At 30.4% G+C, this 23,325-nt stretch overlaps 2 protein-coding genes and 1 non-coding gene across 3 annotated transcripts in view; 1 reads left to right on the forward strand and 2 right to left on the reverse strand.

The window, feature by feature from the left end:
• Positions 1-1,149: 1,149 nt before the first annotated feature.
• On the reverse strand, positions 1,150-2,511 carry LOC123303035 (zinc finger protein OZF-like). The gene has a single exon (XM_044886131.1). The coding sequence runs from the start codon at positions 2,509-2,511 to the stop codon at positions 1,309-1,311; it is 1,203 nt and encodes a 400-aa protein (XP_044742066.1). The 3' UTR covers positions 1,150-1,308.
• A 9,042-nt stretch (positions 2,512-11,553) lies between these two features.
• LOC123302172 (transcription factor Ken 1) overlaps positions 11,554-23,325 on the reverse strand; it is a 33,920-nt gene continuing 22,148 nt past the window's right edge. Inside the window, exons 2-4 of the mRNA XM_044885001.1 lie at positions 15,260-15,646; positions 14,300-14,735; positions 11,554-13,389 (exon numbers count right to left, since the gene is read on the reverse strand). Of these exons, the coding sequence (XP_044740936.1) occupies positions 11,996-13,389; positions 14,300-14,735; positions 15,260-15,592 (2,163 nt within the window). The 5' untranslated portion in view covers positions 15,593-15,646 and the 3' untranslated portion in view covers positions 11,554-11,995. The remainder of the gene's footprint in view (positions 13,390-14,299; positions 14,736-15,259; positions 15,647-23,325) is intronic.
• On the forward strand, positions 18,611-18,682 carry Trnad-guc. The gene has a single exon. It is a non-coding gene; the product is annotated as a tRNA-Asp (tRNA).

A 23,325-nucleotide genomic window follows, 5' to 3' on the forward strand; every position in this document is an offset into this window, starting at 1 on the left:
TTCAATAGCGCTCGCAAGGTTTAAACCATTCGATTGACGCCTGAATTATGAAATCGGTCGACGATCTATAGTGTGCCATATGGGAACACTCATATATAGACTGATGTACACATTACCACTCCTTTGCGTTGCTCAGTCGGGTAAAAATCTAAGGATGAATTTTTGTTGAATTGAGACATAGTTATTGAAATAAATACTACGATACTTGAAATAAAATTGTATATTAAGAAATTTTTTTTAAAAATATAATTAAAAAACATACAACAGACTTAAATTTCGCTAAATATTGATATTTCGATTGTAACACAACCATCGTCAGTAGCTAAATTTATTCATATAACACATTACAAACATTCTTTACTAAATTAAAAATAATTATGTAAAACGTTACCAATAATTACAGTAACACTATAAAAAATTACGGACTAACTATTCGTCGCACAGAAACTTTGTAATACATTTTTTTGTTTGTTTTGTTACAAATTAAATTCTCTACAACTTTTAGTCAGTTGGGAACAAATTTTTTTTAGTCGTTACAACTTTTTTCTAGTCATTTTACAAAACAATGACATCACAGCGTTTTGATACCCGCCCGCTTTGCTGGGCAATTTCAACTCTAAAAACATATGTTATAGTCCTTACTTTCTTTGACCTCACTTATCCTCCCTATTTAAAATATATGCACAGTTTTCAATTTTTTTAAGTGTAAAATAGTAATGCTAAATGGTTCAAAATGATGATTTAATTTATTTAATTTTATTTTAAATGCAGTCAAACCTGGATAAGTGAGAGTAATAGCCAGGACCCGTCATTTTATGGACCTCTGTAAGTGAGATTGCTACTTATCTATACCTCTATAAGCGAAAGTCGAGCTTTATTTATTTATATTATTTAGGAGGAACTATTAATTTTATCATATTATATATTTACTACATTCGTACTTGCTTGTTATTGCTGCGTACCTCTATAAGAGAGAAACGCTACCCATGTACCTGCATTAGCGAGAAACTCGGGCAAGTGAGAAACGTCTATAAGCGAGAATGAGATTGTGCTCCCTAGAACTTTCGCTTATCCAGGTTTGACTATATATCTTTATAAATTATAGCTCATGTGCTATTCTGATGTATAAGCTATATTATTGTTAAGTTTCATCCAAATTCATTCGGTAGTCTTTGCGTGAAAGCGTAACAAACAAACAAACAAACATCCTTACTGTTACATTTATAATATATAGGGATAGGGATTAAATGCAGTTGCCGGGTAAATCCAAATATGACAAATTTCTCATGAAAAATGTTTTTATTGTTTTTATTCATTATGAACTCGTTTATGTTGAATAAAATGCTGTCTTTTGGTAAATCCTTTATCACAAATTTCACACGAAAAAGGTTTTTTTCCAGTATGAACACGTTTATGTTGAATTAAGCCGCTTTTCTGCGCAAATGTTTTATTACAAACTTCACAAGAAAATGATTTTTCTCCACTATGCGTTCTTTTATGATGATTTAAATTACTTTGCGTTGAAAAACTTTTATCACAGACTTCACATAAATAAGGTTTCGATCCAGAATGAATTCGTTTATGTTCAATTAATTTAGCTTGATTCGTAAATTTTTTATCGCAAACTTCACATGAAAAAAGTTTTTCTTCACTATGAACTCGTTTATGTCGCATTAAATGTTGTCGCTGGATAAATGCTTTATCACAAACTTCACAGGAAAAAGGTTTTTCTCCAGTATGAGTCCGTTTATGTGTTTCTAAACTGCTTCGCTGAGTAAATCCTTTATCACAAAATTCACATGAAAAAGGTTTTTCTCCACTATGAATTCGTCTATGTTTAGTTAAACTACTTTGTTGAGTAAATTTTCTATCACAAACTTCACAGGAAAATGGTTTTTCACCGGTATGAGTCCGTATATGTATTTCTAAACTGCTTCGTTGAATAAATCCTTTATCACAAATTTCACACGAAAAAATTTCACCTTCTCCAGTATGAGCTCGTTTATGATGAATTAAACCACTTTTCTGAGTAAATCTTTTGTCACAAACTTCACATGAAAATGATTTTCCTTCACTATGCGTCCTTTTATGGTTATTTAAATTGCTTTGAGTAGTAAAACTTTTATCACAGACTTCACATAAATAAGGCCTTTGTCCAGAATGAATCCGTTTATGTTGAATTAAATGCTGTTGTCGGGTAAATCTTTTATCACAAATTTCACATGAAAAAGATTTTTTCTCAATGTGAATTCGTTTTAGCTTAATCAACCTACTTTTCTGAGTAAATTTTTTATCACAAACGTCACTTGAATTGTTTTTGTCTTCATTTTGAATTGATTTTTCTTCATCTTCATCCTTGATTAGGAATTCTGTATTCAATTGTTGTGAAAACTGTTCATTTAAATTAATTATTTCATGTTTTACTGTAACATTTTCTTCTAGTATTATTTCCTTTTTAATTTTTTCATGATCAGTTGAATCATTTTCTTCTTTAATTAGTTCATGTTCCATTGAATCATTTTCATCAAATATTTCATTTTTAATAACAATAAGTTCTGTATTTAATTCTGTTTTAATTTTAATGTTTTCACTGGTTAATAAATGATTATTTACATTTTGAAATAAATTATTTGCCATTTTCAAGTTCATAATCAAGAATTGACAGATGATAGAGATGGACCATATGTCAATAACACTTCTAGAAAACTCCACTTGGAGGCAGCATCTTCGGTTGAACAAGTGAAAACAATTTTTAGAAAAATTTAACAAAAATAGTTTTTTATTATAATTATTTGTCTGATTTTATTAAAAAATCATAATAAACTCTTAAACATTAATTAAAAAAATAAATTACTATATTTTTTATAAAGTTTGGTTACCATGAATACCAGTTCCAGTAGCGCTAATATTCAAACTAAAAATTATAATTATGCATTTTTTAAAAACTTATCGTAAAAAGTAATTATAATAAAACATTTTAAGAAAAAAATAATAATTAATTTTCTTATTTTACATTTACGATTTATAATAAAAATCTTAACAAAAATACACAAATTATATTAAAATATCGGTGCCAATCGGTGCTGTCAGTAGCAGCCGATCCACGAACCGATCCGTGGCTGTAATTAGAGACCCGGACAACTTTGAAATTTCTATCAGGGATTCTGAATGTCCGGAACTATGATATCATAAGCGTTTTCCGTCAACTGTTGTTGGATTTTAACGCTAAGATGTCAGCACTACGAGTAAAAAAAATGTAAACCATACCTGTTAAACTCAGCTGATTTTTTCATTGAATGAAAACACAAAAGAGACAGATGAGACAGATATTTATTTATATTTGTTTATCTAAAACACTTCGTAAGTGGAATACCTGTCTCTATAAGTGAGACAAATTTGACGGTCCCTTGAGGTCTCCGTTAACCAGGTTTCACTGTATATAGATTATGTTGCAATAGGGTATTATCGTTAATCAAAAATAAATCATGAAATTTAAAAAAATTTAAAATTTATGTAAAAATATACTTAAATATTCTGATTTCAAGTCATAAAAGCACATTTTTCTTTTATAATATTAAAATTAAAAATCGTAATTTTTAAACTGTACATCACGTGACCTAAAACGCGGGTAAGCTCTGCTGTGATGTCATAGCGGTATGAGTCATAGACCATCAGTTAGTTCAGTGTAGACAGCTGGGTATAATATATACATAGATAATAAGTATTTATATTTATTATAATCAGATGTCTATGAATATATCTGTCAAACTTATTTGTGTTATTTCGTGTAATGATACCCATATTACGCCATCAAATTGGATGCCCGCGTTTTTGACAGTTTAAAAAAGGTTTAAAATTTAATTTAAGTTTTTGGCAAGAAAGCGTGTGTACTTTTCCGAAATAAATTTTTGGTGGCTTATTATTTTTTCAAAAATAGTGGAATACTCTTCTTTATTGTTCCCAAGATACTCGCCTTTTAGGCACTGTAAATTCATTAAAAAATAAATCGCTTGGTGAATGGAGTTTGGTTATGGTGTTTTAAGTAAATAAACGATAAATACTGCAAAATATTTATTAAAGATTTTTTTTTCGGTTGTAAAAACTAGGAAAATATCAACAATATTTACAAAGCTTTGACGGAAAATATCAATCAAAAATTGATGATATAATATCTTTTTTTTTTATAGCAATTTTCTTTTAATTTTTATAGTAAAATTAATTAATATATTTATAAATAATTATTAGAAGCATTTCTAAAATAAAAATTTGTTATTTCAGGATCACTTTTCTTATTTTTCTTATTATACAATTTTAGTACGAATTTAATTTTTCTTGAAATTTATTTTTATTATAAAAAGTTTCCTCAAAATTAATTACATTTACTTTAAATATTTAGTATGTATATTTAAAAAAGGTGGGGGGGGGGTTAAAGAAAACATTAATTACAGTTCTTTTTTGAAGAACTTTCAAAAAAGTCACTCAGTTCAAGTCACTTTTTGTAGTCGAGTAATGTTCATGGCTACACCAAGTTTTTTATTACATATATATTTATGTGCTAAAATAAATTTTTTAAGATGCCTAACCCTAAAGTGGCGTAAAAAAATTCGTAACATTTTTTATAAATAGAAAAATTGAATTTTTTGGGTGGGAAATTTTATTTTTACGCTAGGTTAGGTTAGAGTGGCTGTCCTGGGGTGGAACACTTAGACCATAGGGTTCTATTTTTACGCTAATTAGATAGCATATTTTACGTAAAAAGATAAATTCGGAAAATTAAAGCTTTATTAAAAATTATTACTTTTAGAAAAAAATCATGTTTTAATATCAAAATATGTATTTACTAAAAATTTTTTCTGCACACGGATCTGCATGTAATACACTCGACCCATTCCCGTAGACCTTCAATGCACGGCATAAGTTTCTATTTTCCGGGGGAAATTTGACTAAAAAATATTTTGTAAAATTTATATAATTTTACGCCACCCATTGAATTGATTTTAAAATCGAAAGCAATGAAATTAAATTCCATGAAGTAATATTTAAAATTTTTGCGAAATAAACTAGAATAAACGTTTGGCGATGATTTCATTTCTCGGGTCACGGAGGCCGTAGACTGGCCCTAAATATTTGGGTATTAAAACAAAAACGTTTATCAAACTTACGTACGTATGAGATCAAATTAAAATTTTAATAGTTCAAAGAAAAATAGAAATTTAAATCTAAAATTTTGAAATTTTAAATATAATTATGTTTTATAGTTCTTATTTGAGTCAAATTTTGAGGAAACTTCTTAGTTCAATTCTTCAACGATCTTCTCAGACAATTTCTAAAGTTATTCAATTATTTAAACGTGTTCAGGATCACAAAATGCTAAGTAAGCTTAGTTAGTCTTTTTCGAGTTCTTGAAATATGAAGGGTGAAATTTTAAAGATAACTTACTTAACACTTTGCTGTTTTGAACGTACCCTTTATTGCAATTATTTGGTTGCGTTCAGCAGAAAAAGTTGTGCTATTTTGAGCCCTGTTTATTTTCTATAAAGATTGCTATCGAAATCGCAAGTTTTATAATTTTTTCGATTGTATTAATACTTGATTTTAAATTTGTTTCGAAATTCGTTAAAAATCAGTTTATAATGTAATTTTAACCTAAAAAGTGTACAAATCGAATTCATTTATCGCTTGGGTGAGGTGTTTTTAATATATCGCTCAAAATTATCCCAAAGTACAAATGAATGGGATTTTAAGCGTTATTTCAGAAACTATTCACGCAATCATTAAATGAAACATTAAAATTTTTCCATTTTGTTAAAATGTATCCCCGTCAGGACCCACAATAAAAATATTTAGCTAGATTTATTGTGGGTCTTGAAGGGGATTTATCTTGATGAGAAATATTGAAATCGGAAGTAAAATTTTACATTGTTTTTAAGATTCCCTTCATAATAAATCTGCTAAACGTAACCTTACAAAAAAATTGCTATAATTCTTATTTGAGAAGTTTTTGGCACTTTCTTGAATCACTACTCAGACAAAGAGGAAGATCTTAACTTTGGTCGCTATTTTGATCCACATGTTTGTGATAAGCGGATTTCCAACCTTAAAGACGTTCCTCTTTCCAATCTTTCCTACAATCGTTGAAGGATAATATAAAAATTTTGCATAAATGTGGAATTTTTTTAAAGGCACAACATTTCGTATAAACAAGGCACTAATTTTATCTTAAAGGCACTACATTTGCTCCATCTATACACAATTTTCTACAACCATACATACACAATTTCCACTCTTTTATACTCTGAAAGTAATCCTGAAATATTGAAACTTAAAAATAATATTTTTTTTTTTTTATTAACAAAATAGTGATTTGAACACAGCGAGAAAAGAGATTCTTTTTTTAAAATATGTGCCGTAATTTATACAAATTTATTTTAGTACTGTTCGAGTACAGATTAGATTTATTAGTTTTCGAAAAGTCGTTATTTTTATTCAATTTGACGATTTCGTACACAAAAAAATATTCGAGATAATTGAAACTCATTAATTAAATTAGAATTAAATTATTTTTATTCCTTTAAGGAGGAATGATGTATTGCAAGAGGTGAATGGAGTTTTCTTCTTCCCTCGTTCTCAAAATTAAGTTGGAAGGATTGAACGTGAGAGTAGACAAAATTAAAACTGTTAAATTTGAAGAGAAAAAAGCAAGAGTCTCAAAAGTAGTTTTAATTTTAAATTAACAATAAAAACATTTATAAAAATCGTCAAATTGAATTATTTACGACCGTTGTTTTTTTACACAAAAATTAATAAACATAACCGTAAATTATTTTTTGTATTATTTCACAATAATTGAAATTTTTTTATATCACAATTTTTTGTTCTAATTTCCAATTTGTTTAAAATATAAAGATTTACAAATTTTTGTTCTATAAATACGGCTCATATCAAGCGTATTCGGTTTGTGCTAAATGCTTGCCATTGGCAAGTTCGAAGGTTCCCGAATATTCCGAACATATTTGTCCATATTTGTCAAAAAAATAAATTTTTGTGTTATATTGATCACAGTTATGATACGTTCGCTATGATATCGTAAATGTTCGGAAATCATCGGTCCTGCCACTAACAAACATACAGAAAAAAACCGAATTCGCCTTTACAAAAAAACAAACATATGTTAAAATTATAATTAAAAAAAAAAATTACATTAGAAAATACTTTTATGGAAAAACTAACAATCTAAACAAGGAAAATTAAATTTTAAACTTTATTTTAATTACTATGAGCGATTAATTTATATCGGTGGAAATTTGCTCAAAACAAATGAAGGAAAAATTTTTGTTTTTTAAATTATTTTATAAAAACCAAAAAAAATAAAAATAAAATAAAAACAAAACAAAAATAAAAAGAGACAAATTAATACTGAAAATTCTTAAAAATTATATAAAAATTTGTGAGTTTTTTTGAGTTTGATGAGAGTATGAAGTATTCAAGGTTCGCAGAAGGAGTATTTGGATAGAAGAAAGTTTTCGTACAAGTGTTCCATAATCGACAACTTCTTACTACTCTTTATTTATTATTCGGGCTTATTTGTACAATCCGTATGAGTGTTGTGAGACACCCGGATGGAACGAAGTTAACAGGCGACAGACGCGTGTTAATCTGTAACGTATATGAACCCCACAAGTTGATCTTCCTACTTTTTTATATAAAACGTACAAGAAATTATAAGCCCAACAGAATATTTGACATTTAAACTTTGCTGTTCTACCCAGAAACCTTGCTTCTATCCAAAATTCAATCTACGAATCTTGTAAAAGTTTTTGAAACGAGCATTAAAAAAAATTTTTTTAGTATGTGAAATGATTTTTTTTGTTTTAAATTATAGCAAAGTAGTTGATCCCAAAAATTATCTTATTTCATTTTTCTGTGAGATAAGAGTCACTCAAATATGAAAATATTGGAATAAATATTTACGGCTGAGGTAATTTTTTTTTTTTTTTTAAATTTTTATCTCTTTTTCTAAATATTTTTATTTATAACGTATAAAAAATCGCATACCAAAAATAAACATGCGTCGTTAGGATTTTTAAATTCGAAGGACCAGCCCTCGATGAGATAGATAAATTGGAAATAACATGGGGGGGGGAGGTATAATTAAATTTCTCAACTTTAAAGATATGGCGTCTAAGAAATTGGTCCCCTAAAGTGGTACAACTACAACTGTTGAATGAATTCAGCGCTTCATTTTCGTATCACGTAATAACTATCTGAAGTATACGAAATAGTTTTCGTAGAAAGCTAATTCGAAGTAGAGAATAGGTAGCCTGAAGAAGAACGACAAATTTTTGAAAACCACGAACTAGGCAGACATGGTTGTGGAAACAAGATTTCCAGCAACGAGGAAAATGTAAATATATGACGATGCCTTCCTCCAGGCAGCCTAGTCCTGTTATTCTTGTTTTTTTCTAGAGATCTTTGGCTTTAATGAATATTAAAATTTCTCAGTACAGGAATTCTTATAGTATTAATAAAACTTTTTTTGAATTAGGACTTCAGACGATATTCTTGGGATATGGTGATCCCTGATTGTTTGTAACACTGAGTTGTTCAGAGAAACAGGCGAAATACTTGCTGATAGAGAAATTCGCAGTAGAAACGGCATACCCTGCGTCGTAGCGAAAACAATATTGACAATCAAGGGCTGAATTGCTCGCCAGATGAAAAGAAACGTACTGAGACAAAGCCTTAAGGGAGAGAGGACGGAGAAAATTAGAAAAAGGTGGATACAGATTAAGACACTGGCTAAGAATCAAGTCTGATCTCGAAGATTCGTGGATGCCCTGTGCTTCCACTCAATAATTGAAGAACCTATTGGCCGAATGTAATTCAAACCCTTTACATGTCTGTTAATTTCAGAAGTACTTCAAGAAGGTTTATCAAGAATTTTCGAAAGCAAAAATTTGAAAGGTACCAAATTTCTCGATCAATTAAGGAAAAACTGAAAATGTACGTATCAACATATCCTTACATGTTATAAGGAAAAATATTTTGTTTTCTAAAATGAATATGGGTTGAGAAATGTCAACTTTGGGAAAAGTGACCAATTTTCGTAATCAAATTTTAAAAAATTTTCTTTCGTCACTATATAACCAAAAACCATTCAAACAATTCAAGAGAAAAATAAATAAATAAATAAATAAAAATTTGTAAAATTGGAATGCTAGAAAAACGGATAAATTATTTTCATGGAAATGAGGGACACTTTTTACCAGAAAAACAAAAAAAATATGATCTAAAAAAAAAATGTACCCATTACCCAAGTAGTAAAGTGTTTTGTTAAAAAGTTGAGAGAAAAAAATCATATTTCAAAAATATTTACTAAAAAAAAAAAAAACACATTTTTTTAAAACTCCTTAGTATTTAACTTTGAAAAATTTCAGAGAAAATTTAATAGCACAAGCTGTAGAGAAAAGCAATCACGAAATATTTGTTTATGGGTAACTGAAAGGACGTCAATTAACATTTTCCACAAATAACTTGATAACTTTGAGATTTTGAGAGACTTCGATTTAAATCCAATTCAATCCAATAGAACCCAATAGGAAATTTCCAATTCGATCCCATTCATGAATAGCAACGAATTGGAATTTCCCGATTAATTCTATTGGATTGAATCGGAATTCAATCGGAATGAATTCGATATTTTTTTTCCAATTAAACCTGATTCATTTCATTTAAATTTCGATTCAAAATTTTAATTGGTTCAATTGGAATGAATCGGATTTTTTTTATCAGAGTTATAAGTTTGTCATAGCTCCGAATTGTCATACTACTAACTTCTACCTTGAAAATTTTTTAAATAACTTTAAAACAGGTTCTTTGATTTGCCTTGAAATAATCGTTTTTTTTCATTTAATAGCTTTCTCTTATTTTACATAGCTTTCAAGTTATTTAGGGAAAAATGATATTTTAATTGCCATTTTTTGTTGCCACAAAAGCAACTACCTATAACCAAATATTCAGCGAGTTTCTCAAATTTTGGAGCTCAAAATCTCTGTTGCTTGTACTATAAAACGAAAAAGAGAAAAAACAAGAAAATTTTTTTTTATAAAAGAAAATTAACTGGACATTACAAATGTCAAATATATAATTATATATAATTATTTTAAAATAAAAAATAAATTAAATACTAAGAATTCATAAAATAAAAATGGGGTTTATTATCGGTCCTAGTTGAATTCTTATTTACAATCCTTTAATTTTTAATTTAACCTATTCCCTGAGGGAGAGAACCCTTTCTCCTAATTACTTTTCAAATATATTTGTTTAGAAATATCAAACGTATGAAATAATTTTTTTTTCTATAAAATTTTTTTTGTAAAAATATTTAACTATCAAAAGGCACTGTAATTTTATTTATAATCTAAAAATGTTTCGTGTACTGCGCATGCACTTAAGTTGTGTCACTGTTGAAAAAAAATGTTACGTTAAAATAGAATCGTCTCTATGGAAATGAAACCTTTAAAATAACTTAACAGATAAAAGTTTTGTTTATTTTTCAGTAAAACTATTTTTATTTAATTGGAAAGATTGAGGAATATAATTTTATAATTTAGAACTAATCAGTTAGCATCTTGTCTATTTTTTAATTGATTTCTTGGTTATGTTAATCAACTTTACAAATGACAATTGACGCCATTGATAGTTATATTCTTAGGGTCTTAGGCAAGAACATAAGCGCTCGAGCTATAAGCACCAGTGGCTGAATTTACGGCGGCCATCTGGGCGGGGTCTAGTCCTCGGTCATTGCGTGCTTTGTACTGCGCATCAAGTGATTAAAAACTAAGTCTAAGTGATTGGAAACAAATTGTTTTTGAAAACAAAAGACAGCCAGTACGAATTACGCAACGATCGAAGACTAGACCTCGCCCAGACAGGCGCCTTTTTTCGAATAAGGCGCCAAAGCAGACTACACAATTGTTGGAATGTACAATTCGAAATAAAACTTTGAAAATGTCGATCCTAGAATGGATGATCAACTTGTTTAGCAGGAAGTCATACAAGGGAGTAAAACTCCCACTAAGCTATAACGCACGAGAAGTAAAAAAAAGAATACATTGGACTCGCGGCAATCCGACAAAAGTTTTGCAAGGCGAAGTCGAATGGACTATGTCGAATAGTCGAATAGACAGGGGTCGGATTACCGCGAGTCTACTGTATTTTTTCACACTAAAAGGTGGACAAATTATAAAAACAGGAAAATTGGAAGTAATGGGTTGCGTAGATAATTTCATTATTTAGGATTAAACATATTGTTCGAGGCGAAAATAGGAAGAAGAAAATGACGGAATCCAGTAAAAACATGCAATCAATTATCGAAGAAAGAATACGATTGATTATTCAAAAAATTATATACCGAAAATTTAAATTTTGAGCCTGGATTCTAAATATTTACACTAATTTAATACCCTGCGTGTTTTAGAAATTTGAGAATAATTTTTTTTGAAGTTTTTAAAAAAGTTTCATTTCCACAAAGAAATTAAAAAAAATCGATGAAATTCGCAACTTAAATGAATAACACAAAATTCCTGTAAAATAGGATCGTGCTAATCAAGCAGAGTGTGTTCCACATTATCGAATTTTCCAGATTACTTTCAAAATCTGTGACAATCTAATGATATTTGAAATCGAGGAATTTTTCATATTAATTTTGAGATTTTCAATGTTTATGCCGGATTGTAAAAGGTTCCGGAATAAACGGGATGCCTTGTTAGCACGACCCTATTATACTTTCATCATACGTTTGTGCTCCAAACTCCATATTACAAATAATAAAAATTTTCGTTTACACCATTTCATAAACTTACGGTCTGCTATTCAATAGTATCACATCCAAAATGAAAAAAAAAAAAACATATTTTACACTGAAATTGTAGTTCGAACACTTTCGATTACACACCACAGATGTCACTTGCAATTTAATTTGAACACATGATGTTCATTTATTTTCATGTAAATTTTTACTAAGCAGTAAATTATTATGTGGGCCAGACAAATGTCTTATCAATTCTGGCAATGATTCAAATGTAAGTGTACAAAAACAACAATTAAACTTACCGTTACCGGTTGAATCACCTGGTGATATAACGTTACGATGCACCGAACACAAATGTTTGAGAAGATGAGCTTTTTGTTTAAACATAGCGACACATAAACGACACGCAAATGGTTTCTCACCGGTATGAACACGTAAATGTGTTTTTAAGTTCCAAGACATACCAAATTGTTTCCCACAATATTCGCAACGGTACTCACGTACAGCTCCTGACGATTGTCCCGTTGTTCCACTCACATTCCCACTACCTGGTCCACTAGATTTTGTCAAATTTGTACTGTTCGCTGATGATACCGCTGTAGTTCCACCGGTACCTAGCGAAGAATGCGATGCAATATCGGAAGTTGTCCTTCCATCTCCTGAAACACTTCCTGCAAATGCAAGAGCTGCAACAGTGGCGGCGGAAACTGATTCTCGATCATCTCCACCTCCTGGAGGCATAACTTGTGGTTGGCACAACGACCAAGCACCCCACGTATGTTCGGGGAAATGTTGGTATGGTAAAGGTGATGGAGTTGGACTTGGGGATGCTAATGTTGGATCAGCACTTGGTGGTCGAAATTTTACAACTATTTCCTCAGGAGGTATTTGCGTATCTAATCTATGCCCTAAAGGAGGTGTATGAGACCTGTCTGCTAGGTACGGTGGAGCGGATACACTTAAAGGATGATGTACGGATAACATAGAATGCCTTAAACCAGGACTTCGTATACTTTTTCGATACCTTTGGTGATGTTGTGCTAATTCATCAATATACGACGTGGAAAATGGTACAAATGGGGGATTTTGTGCAGGAGAATTATGAAAACCAGGTCGACGTTTTCTATGAGGCGTTACCACATAATTTTCTGGTGTATGAACCATTGAAATTAAATCTTGTTCGCTATTCATTGGTGGTTTTAGTGGTGAATAATCTTCTGGATGTCGTAAAGTTCGTGCTTCTAGATCTAATGGTTCTATGTATGTAGATTTTCGTCGAACTCTTTGATATGTGTTGTCAGTAACTCGTTGCGGTATTTTAGCTGGTGAATGTCGTGCTTTAAATGTTTCTATCATATCGTCTGATGTTAAAGATCGTTTACGTTTTTCCGAATTAATATTTTCATCATTTTCACTTGTGTCTTTGTTCGATGAATGATCGGATGATGAATTATTTGCATTGTTTATGGATAAATTTACCGGATTTGAAGAGCTGCGTCGTCGTGTTGTGACCCGTCCACATTCATTATTATATTCCTCATCGTCGAGTACTTCTTCGTCCTCTTCAATAATTTCACCTAAATTATTTAAAAAATTGGGATTATTTACAAACATAAATTTGGATAGAATTTTTATACAAGATACAAGCGCGAATTTAGGGATAGTAATCAAAGATTTTTTCTGCGTTCGTACTTAAAATTTCTATATACAGTAAGGCCTTGAAAATCCAAATCCACGATAATCAGAACGACTCTAGAATTCGAAGAAGGCGAAAAAATCTTTAGAAGAAAAAAAGATTTCTGGAAAAGATCAGAGCGTTACAAAATACTCCTTCTAGACTTCTGTGCGATTATTATTCCAGAAGTTACAGTAATTTAAAGTCAAAAGTGTCAATTTCGCTTTGACAGTTAATTGAAAAGGTACAGTAAACGCAAGTTAAAAATATCAATTTCGCTTTCGCAGTTATTAACTCGTATGACACCCAAAACCGCTTTTTCTAGAGAAGGATTTTTTTTTTTGGTCAGCACGTAAAATATATGTGGCTACTTAGACAATTTTGCGAATAAAACTTTAGCAGATATCACGGAAGCCATAACAAACTTACTACCACAACTACAGATTCTTAACTGTCTACTGTAGAGTTTCGTATGAACTGAGGTTACAGAAATGTAGCTTCGTGTAATGTAACTTTTATTAATTTTATTAAAATACGTTAAGTTATCTTGGAATAGAATTAAGAATTAAATTATGATGGTCGTTATATCCAGTGGCGTAGCGAGGGGGGTAAGGGGATGTATCATGCCCAGACGCTACTCACAAAGAGCGGCAAAGGCTCGGGTTGAGGCACCCCCGATTTTTATAATAATTTGAAGAAAATGAATAAGAAAAAATGGTAGGTATATAACATTAGAAGGAAGTAAGAAAACCAGTCGGAGCAAAAAGGGCGTAAGGACACTTACACAGACTCCTGGACACACAAATACTCACCTTCTTCTTTCTCATCATCCTGATCATCTTCATTTTGTAAATCTTCCTTTTTCACAATAACCGTATTTACGTCCAATGATAACGATTGTCTTTTATTATTATTGTTATTATTATTATTATTCGATGTAGTAGTTCGATTGTCAGTTGTTTCTTTGTTACTTGTTGATAAATTACTACTACTGGTTTGTGACGACACCGTTCCTGATTGTTGTGTTGCTGATGCTGATTGTTGATTTGTTGGTGTTGTATTTGAATTTGTTGTATTTATTGTGTCAGTTTTGGTGGTTGTATTGTTGTTGGAATTGGAACTGGTACTACTGCTGTTACCCCCACCACAATCTTTTTCATTTGTTATGTGTGGTGCAGCGGAATTTCGTAAATGTGATTTGATTTGGAGTAAATCAAATAATTCTTGAATGTTGTCGATCTCATTTGACTAGAAAAAAAAAAGTATGAAAATTTTTTATTAACGACTAGGGAGAACCTAGGGAGTATGCCACATCAATTCCTTTCAAAATTCCCTTGGCTAGACATGACAGGTATGTGTTCGTAGTAACCAAATCCTATATTTAAAGGAAATGCAAAGAAATTTTCCTTTAATTCGTCTATTCGCTCTAGTTACAAGATTATTTATTCAAACTAAGTACTAGATTATTTTCCATCAATAAAAATGCATGACTTTAAACTAAAATCAATCATTTTCATAGAAGTAATGATTTTGTTTATTTAACTTCAGTGATTTTGTATCAATGAATTCATATTTTAAATTCAACCCCATTCGATTGTAAATACAAATATTTAGCTGTACTTGTTTCAATCATTAGGCAATTGTTTAGGAAGTATTTTTACTTTATTTCAATATGAAACAGCCAACTTCGGGATGAGTTTGTCATTATTTTAATTTTTTTTCCAGTGTAGGTTCCCGGAGGACATCTGATTAAAAATTAAATGTATACTTACTTGTATAGTGACTTGTCCATGGTATAAAAAGTCTAAAACATGTCGCATATGTGCCGCTTTAACACCCGGTATTAGAATTGTAGCCAAACCGTGTCCATCTGCGTACGCTGACTCACTTAACACTTTACAAATGAGTGGTGATGCACTAGCCATAATTAAACGATGTGCAGCCAATACTGTACGATCATCACACACAAATGCCATATCTGCAAAATTTTCTGAATCGAAACATGTACGAATCTCCTCAACTATCGTCGCGTGGTGCTTCCCATAGTGGAGCGTCAACAAACCGTGCGATTCCTCTGATTCTTCAAGGCCGTCAGATGCGTACATGGCGGCGGTAAGCGTAACAGAGTGGACGCCCACTCGGGATCCGTTTCGACTATCCTGAAAGAAAAAGTGAAAAATTATAATTACTTATTTTTTAGTTCTATTACCAAGACATTTGCGATCGCCTCAGAGGTCTTAAACTAAACACGCAACTCAGAGGTCTCTCACAAATTTGGGTAAAATATTTCAGTTGGGTTTGCCTAAACTGTAAGGTTTGCAGAATAATGCCTCGAACAAAAAATATTACTTAAAAACAATAACAACTTTCTGAAAGTGTTCATTTATCGATTACCAGTTATAGAGTAGAGTGAGCTTTTCATTAAGCTTGAAAACCTTGGTCAAGTTTAATGTTTGCGTAAAATGTGCGTCTACACACTCAAAATTTATAATATATAAGTTATTTTTCGAGTTTCAAGCATGTCAACTTAAAAAAAACATCCCTGTAAAATGTTGTGTATTTAAACTTCGATTTTCGCTAAAATATAAAGAATCCACTTAGTGTTTTTTTCAGCGTTTTATTTTATTTATAAATTATATTTAATTTTTTCATATAATCCCAGTTTTCGGAATACCATGGTTTTATTAAGTCCCGATTATATCGATTACTGTATATCATATCTTAAGGATATGCCGCCCCAAATTTTCTTCTCGCCCTGGATCGGGACAGTTTCAAGTGTTATTTTAATCACAAAATAATACTAAAATCCTCATCAACATCTATAAAATTTGTATATAAGTGAGGGATTTTTCATTCAAAAAATTTGAAAATATAGGCAATTTTTTACACAAATATGTTAAATATAGTATAACAATATCTAAAAATGATCAAATCACAAACAGTATTTTATAGCGTGCTGAGGACGTAAAAAGTGAGGTCGAGTTCGTAAATGAGCAATATGGGTCAATTGGGTTTTGGGTTCATAGGACCCATCTTGTAAACCGTTAGAGATAGAACAAAAGTTTAAATGTAAAAAATGTTCCTTATAAAAAAATAAACAACTTTTGTTCAAAACATTTTTTTGTAAACATCACTGTTTACTCACGAGAGCGCTGATTAGGTGCAAATTAAATAGTATGTATTATATGGGAATATCAGTTATATATGTGTGACAGATATGTGTGTGTAACATGACAGTGTAATCAACACTGTCTATACATGGTATTTCAACAATTAACTCAGTCAATTGTTTGCTTTCACTTTTTATATACAGAGATGATTCTTCTTTTACTCAACACTCCATCATACTTAAGGCTTACAAAATATTATCTAAGTTTTTTATGGAAAAGGTAGAGGTTTTTCACTGAGCTTGCGTTCATTCACTGCTCCAATTCCTTTCCATACCTTTAATGAATTCAAGTTAGCACGGGTTTGCGAGTTTTTCGGCTTTTTGGATAACCATATGATTACGTTCATTCGCTGATATTCAGAAAATCTCCGAAAAGCTCAAAAAACAAAAAGTTAACTTTTACTATCTCAAGACAGGGAGAGTATACTTCACCTAGTTTACTCTGAGTAGGACATGTTGATCAAATTTCAACACTTTTCGGTTTTAATCACCTTTTAACTGAAAGGACCAGTAGCAGTCGATTTTACCTAGGATGAGTTAACTCTTACTGGAAGATCAACTTTTCCTGTAACATATACAGTCAAACCTGGGTAAGTGAGAAAAGTCTATAAGTGAGAGTAATAGCCAGGACTCGTCATTTTAAGCTCCCAAAACCTCTATTAGCGAGAAACAGACCTCTGTAAGAGAGAGTTGTTTTTCCTTCATGGACCTCTGTAAGTGAGACTGCTACTTATCTATACCTCTGTAAGCGACAGTCGAGCTTTATTTATTTATATTATTTAGGAGGAACTATAGGTACAATAATATTACATATTTACTACATTCGTACTTGCTGTGACTTGTTATTGCTGCGTACCTCTATATAAGAGAGAAACGCTACCCATGTATCTGTATTAGCGAGAAACTCGGGTTTATGAGGAACCTCTATAAGCGAGAATGTGATTGTACTCCCTTGAATTCTCGCTTATCCAGGTTTGACTGTATATACTCAACTAATAACAAATTCCTAATTAGTTTGAACAAATAAACATGAGAAGCTGGGAATATCTATTTGAAGTATCGAATTTATTTTATTGTTTAATTAATATATTGATAAGAAAATTAGAATCAATAATTAAACAATAATTGAATATTTGTAAATATGTATAATTAAATACGATAAAGTGTTAAAATTACATACTGATAAAAACATGTAATAAATGCCATAAAAATTTTAATATTGTACATTTATTACTACTATCGTTTAAGGTAGCCCATACATGCATAGTGTTGGTGCAAATTATAAAATGTTTCACGATTTAATATGGACCAGATTCTGAAATAGTAAGTAGGATTGCAACCTCTCCGGTTTTCGAAGCAATGGTATAAATTATCTGGATTTAACCGAAAAATGAAAATAAGCATGTAACATGTTTTATTATGTAACAAGGCTAATTTTCTTAGAATTAATTTGGAAACTCTAAGTTAAAAGCATAACAAATATTTTCCTATAAAGAAAATTATAACAAGCGATACTCGTTTTTCCATAAAATACATTTCTTGAGGCATCTTTAGGCATCAATATTTCAAAAACTATGGTATAGGTATAGCAAAAATTTTACTCTTAATTTTAGTCTAATTTTCTCAATTTTCACACAAGAATTTTTTTGAGAACGTCCTTAAGTCTATTCAGACATTATCTTTGTCCTAAAAATACTTCCATTTTTAACATTATTGCAGCAACCACGACGGATTTTGCCTTTTTTTTTAAACAGTAATATGTATATAAAAATAAATGGCTTAGGTATATTTCGAGCAGTGTAGTATAAAATATTAGAAAATTTTTGAAATTATAATAATTTTGTTACTGATTTATTAGAATTCACATCAAGAACGCTTGAGAAATTATTTTATATTAATATTTTTTGTTATGGGGATTTGATACAGTAGTAAAATTTTGAACTCTAACATCAAGTCTTCGGTAGTATAGTGGTCAGTATCCCCGCCTGTCACGCGGGAGACCGGGGTTCGATTCCCCGCCGGAGAGAAAATTTTTTAATGTTTTCTTTTTTGTTCGTTAACGTAATTTTGAGTTGCCATTACCGCAAAAAAAAAAAAAAAAAAAATGGTGGGTAAGTATGGGTGTATATTGACAACTTTATATAATTAATATTTGATATGATCCAAAAATGATTTTGAAGTCATTTTTATAACTTAATATTAGTTGATTGTTAACTACCTAAAACTTATTAAAAACACATAGCAATTTATAGTCAAGCATATACAGGCGCATTCGTAGGGACAAAAATTCGCTTACGGTTTTTTAAATCTCGTTCGAAAGAACGTTCCTTAGTAAAGATTAAGAGTTCATCAGATGAAAATCAGGTCTACTTCTTTAAAAATATTTAGAATTTTCTGTACATATTTTCGATGCCCACAGCGAGACAACAACAGCATTGTTTTTCAACTTAAACAATGATCTTTCTGAAGTTATTCCAAACATGAAATTGCTAATTTCTCGGGAACGGTAAACTAAATCATAAGAGATCTTTTTGACGTAAAACGATTAAAAGAAAACCAAAAGTACCTTTACTTGGTTCAAAAATTTGACATTTAACGGCCGTCAAAAAAAAAATTCGATCAGATTTTCGCTGGTAAACTTTTGATTCTTACTGAGGGACGTCTTTCGAGTGGGAATATGCAATGAAATCGAATTCATAAATATTATTCCCAACGTATGCGCCCGTATGTGCTCCACTAACATCAACATAGTTAATTAGTAATTTAATATTCATATATTACTACCTGACAATAATAATTATTATTATATTTGTAATTATTATATTATTTAATAACATAATGTATAATAATATCTATGTCACCGTTTCATTGTAAGAATCGTTAGTTAAATATACTGTTTTCGAGTCATAAAAGCACATTTTTCTTTTATAATATTAAAATTAAAAATAGTAATTTTTAAGCTGTATATCACGTGCCGTAAAACGCGGGCAAGCCCTGATGTGATGTCATATTGGTATGAACCATAGACCATCAGTTAGTTTAGTGTAGACAGCTGTGTATAATATATCCATAGATAATAAATATTTATATTTATTATAAATAGTTGTCTATGAATATATCTGTCAAACTTATCTGTGTTATTAATGATACCGATATTACGTTATCAAATTGGATGCCCGCGTTTTTGACAGTTTAAAAAAGGTTTAAAATTTAATTAAAGGTTTAAAAAAATTAAAAAAAACCCCGACAAATTTTTCGTCTACGGATCCCTAAACTCGCATTTGAAACATGTTTAAAAACACTTTCCATTAAATGGCCTTTGACTTGGAAGATCATCGCCAATTTTTAGTTTTTTCGGGTAAGAAACCCTAAATGCTACGATGCCACAGACAGATAGACACACACACATAGCAGTCAAACTTATAAGCACCCCTTTGTTTTAGTTCGAGGGTTAAAAATCAATTTGGTGACATTGGCAATGAATAAAAATGATACATTTAAATATATTAATTAAAGTATAAATAAAATGTGAATATTGTAAGATCCATCACATGAGGTAACACCTTATGGCATAGTTTACAAAAGTATGGAAAAGTTAGTGACATTTTTAATGGGTACACTCTATAAAATAATATAAAATATGCGAACAAAACACAATATTTTTATCAAAAAATTCATTTGAGTTCCGTGGGAAAATATTACCTACTTCTTATCAAATCAAAATACCGTTCTACAAATGTATGTGTAAATTTTATTCCAATTGGTATTATTTTAAAATAAAACAAAAAAAAAAAGATAGAAATTTGACTTTATTTTTAGAAATTTTTATACCATGTATATATGAAATGCACATAGTATATTAAGTTTGGTCCCAAGTTTGTAATTCTTAAAAATATTGATACTATTAACAAAATTTTGGTATATGTGTTCCTAAAATCACCTAATTAGTCCATTTCCGGATGACTGTCTGTCTGTCTGTCCGTCTGTCATTACGATTATTCAAAAATGAAAAGAGATATCAAGTTGAAATTTTTTATTATAGTGCTTAAGACGTAAAAAGTGAGGTCAAGTTCGTTAATGAGCAACATAGGTCAATTGGGGCCCATCTTGTAAACCATTAGAGATAGAACAAAAGTTTAAATGTAAAAAATATTTTATAAAAAAAATTATAAAAAAATAAACAACTTTTGTTTGAAACATTTTTTCGTAAACATCAATGTTTACCCGTGAGAGCGCATATTATGCGCAAATTGTAGTATTAAATGGGTATATCAGTTATATGTGTGTGACATGTATGTTTGTGTAATTGACACTGTCTATACATGGTATTTCAACAATTAACTCAGTCAATTGTTTGTTTTCACTTGTTTTAAAATAATACTAAACAATTTAAGATAGAAATTTGACTTTATTTTTAGAAATTTTGTACTTCTATTTTTGAAATTTTATGTGGTTCTTTCAAAAAAGATTTCTCAACACCATTTTTTTTTAATTCACCTTTTACCCATGATATTCGATGACATTGTAACTTTCTATAGGTCTAATCATTAAATTAACCTGATTTTTATACTTTTTGGATCAAAATTACCCCATTCACTGAATTTCATCAATTTTGACCCAAAAATTACAAAAATCGGGTGCATTTGATGACTGGTCGAATAGTTTTTGAGATACGGACTAAAATCGATCCAAATATAGCGATATCTCAGAAACTCTGCATCCAGTCGTTAAATTAACCTGATTTTCATACTTTTTGGATCAAAATTACCCCATCCACCGAGTTTCATCAAATTCCAAAACAAAATTTTTTTTGCGATTTTTTCGATTTTATCAAAGGGGTACCCCTTAAAAAAATTTCGGAAAATCGAGAAATTTTTTTTATCTCTAATTTCGATAAAACTTAGTATATAAGGTAATTTTGACCCAAAAATTACAAAAATCGGGTGCATTTGATAACTGGTCGAATAGTTTTTGAGATACGGACTAAAATCGATCCAAATATTGCGATATCTCAGAAACTCTGCATCCAGTCGTTAAATTAACCTGATTTTTATACTTTTTGGATCAAAATTACCCCATCCATCGAGTTTCATCAAATTCCAAAACAAAATTTTTTTTGCGATTTTTTCGATTTTATCAAAGGGGTACCCCTTAAAAAAATTTCGGAAAATCGAGAAATTTTTTTTATCTCTAATTTCGATAAAACTTAGTATATAAGGTAATTTTGACCCAAAAATTACAAAAATCGGGTGCATTTGATGACTGGTCGAATAGTTTTTGAGATACGGACTAAAATCCATCCAAATATTGCGATATCTCAGAAACTCTGTATCCAGTCGTTAAATAAACCTGATTTTTATACTTTTTGGATCAAAATTACCCCATCCACCGAGTTTCATCAAATTCCAAAACAAAATTTTTTTTTGCGATTTTTTCGATTTTATCAAAGGGGTACCCCTTAAAAAAATTTCGGAAAATCGAGAAATTTTTTTTATCTCTAATTTCGATAAAACTTAGTATATAAGGTAATTTTGACCCAAAAATTACAAAAATCGGGTGCATTTGATGACTGGTCGAATAGTTTTTGAGATACGGACTAAAATCGAACCAAACATTGCGATATCTCCGAAATTTGAAAATCCGTTGGGATAGTAATTCCGTAAAGTCCATCATCCATCTACTCTTTTACCATAAGGTCAATGTTAAATATGCCTACTTTTGAAGTCTATAGGGATGCCCAAGGATTTGTGTAGTAACTTGGACCTTTAGTACTCAACCAAATATTAACTATAAATATAGGCAGATTTGCGTAGAGCAGCCGTTCAGATTAGTAAAAACGAAATTACGATAGTTGAATTAACTCGAGCGCGCCAGATTAAGATATGGTGAGTTAATTACATGCTAAAAAATGTAAATTTCAATAGTCTGATTTAACGTCTCGCTTAAATTATCAGATTATTGAAATGTACATTTTTTAGCATGTGATTAACCCATCATATCTTAATCTGACGCGCTCGAGTTAATTCACCTATCGCAATTTCGTTTAAACTAAGCAATTATTTTGTATCAATTTGTACTCTCGGTAAATAATTTTATCTGTTTATGATTTTGATAATCCCGAGATTAGATTTAGGTATGTTGTATTTTGTAGGGTTCTAATGTATTATAATATTAGACGAATCATTTTAGAAGAAAAAAGAGTAAAATGAAGAATTTTTTTGTACCTCTAACTATAAGGCCAATTTTTAAAAAAAATTCCTATATCAAAATCTACATCTAATTTGGTACCTCTAGAAAATTTTGCCATTGCTATGGGCCAAATAGACCAATTATTAAAATCCATTTTTGGGGTGATTTTTGAAAATTGGAGAACTTTGAAAATATTGAACAAAATGGGCCGGAAACGTATACCCGGGATTTTTCGGGGTCGCTAATCACTAGTTCGAAGTCAGTATTTCGATATACTCCTCCTTCTTGGGGCAATTCACCCAGCTGGCCGAAAATAGCAATATTTTGTAAATATTTAGCAAAATGGATGAAAATAGTATACTCATAGGGGTTTTTGGGAAGACTGATCACGATTCGGAAGTAAGAATATGGATATAATCCCCTTTTCTGATGGTAATTCACCCCCGCTGGCCCAACACAGCAATATTCTGTAAATATTCA

Source organism: Chrysoperla carnea, chromosome X, assembly GCF_905475395.1.
Source record: "Chrysoperla carnea chromosome X, inChrCarn1.1, whole genome shotgun sequence".
NCBI classification, from domain to species: Eukaryota; Metazoa; Arthropoda; class Insecta; order Neuroptera; family Chrysopidae; genus Chrysoperla; species Chrysoperla carnea.

Coding starts and splice junctions, on each gene's coding strand:
- LOC123303035 (XM_044886131.1), bottom strand. CDS start 2,511: ATGGAACATGAACTAATTAAAGAAGAAAATGATTCAACTGATCATGAA.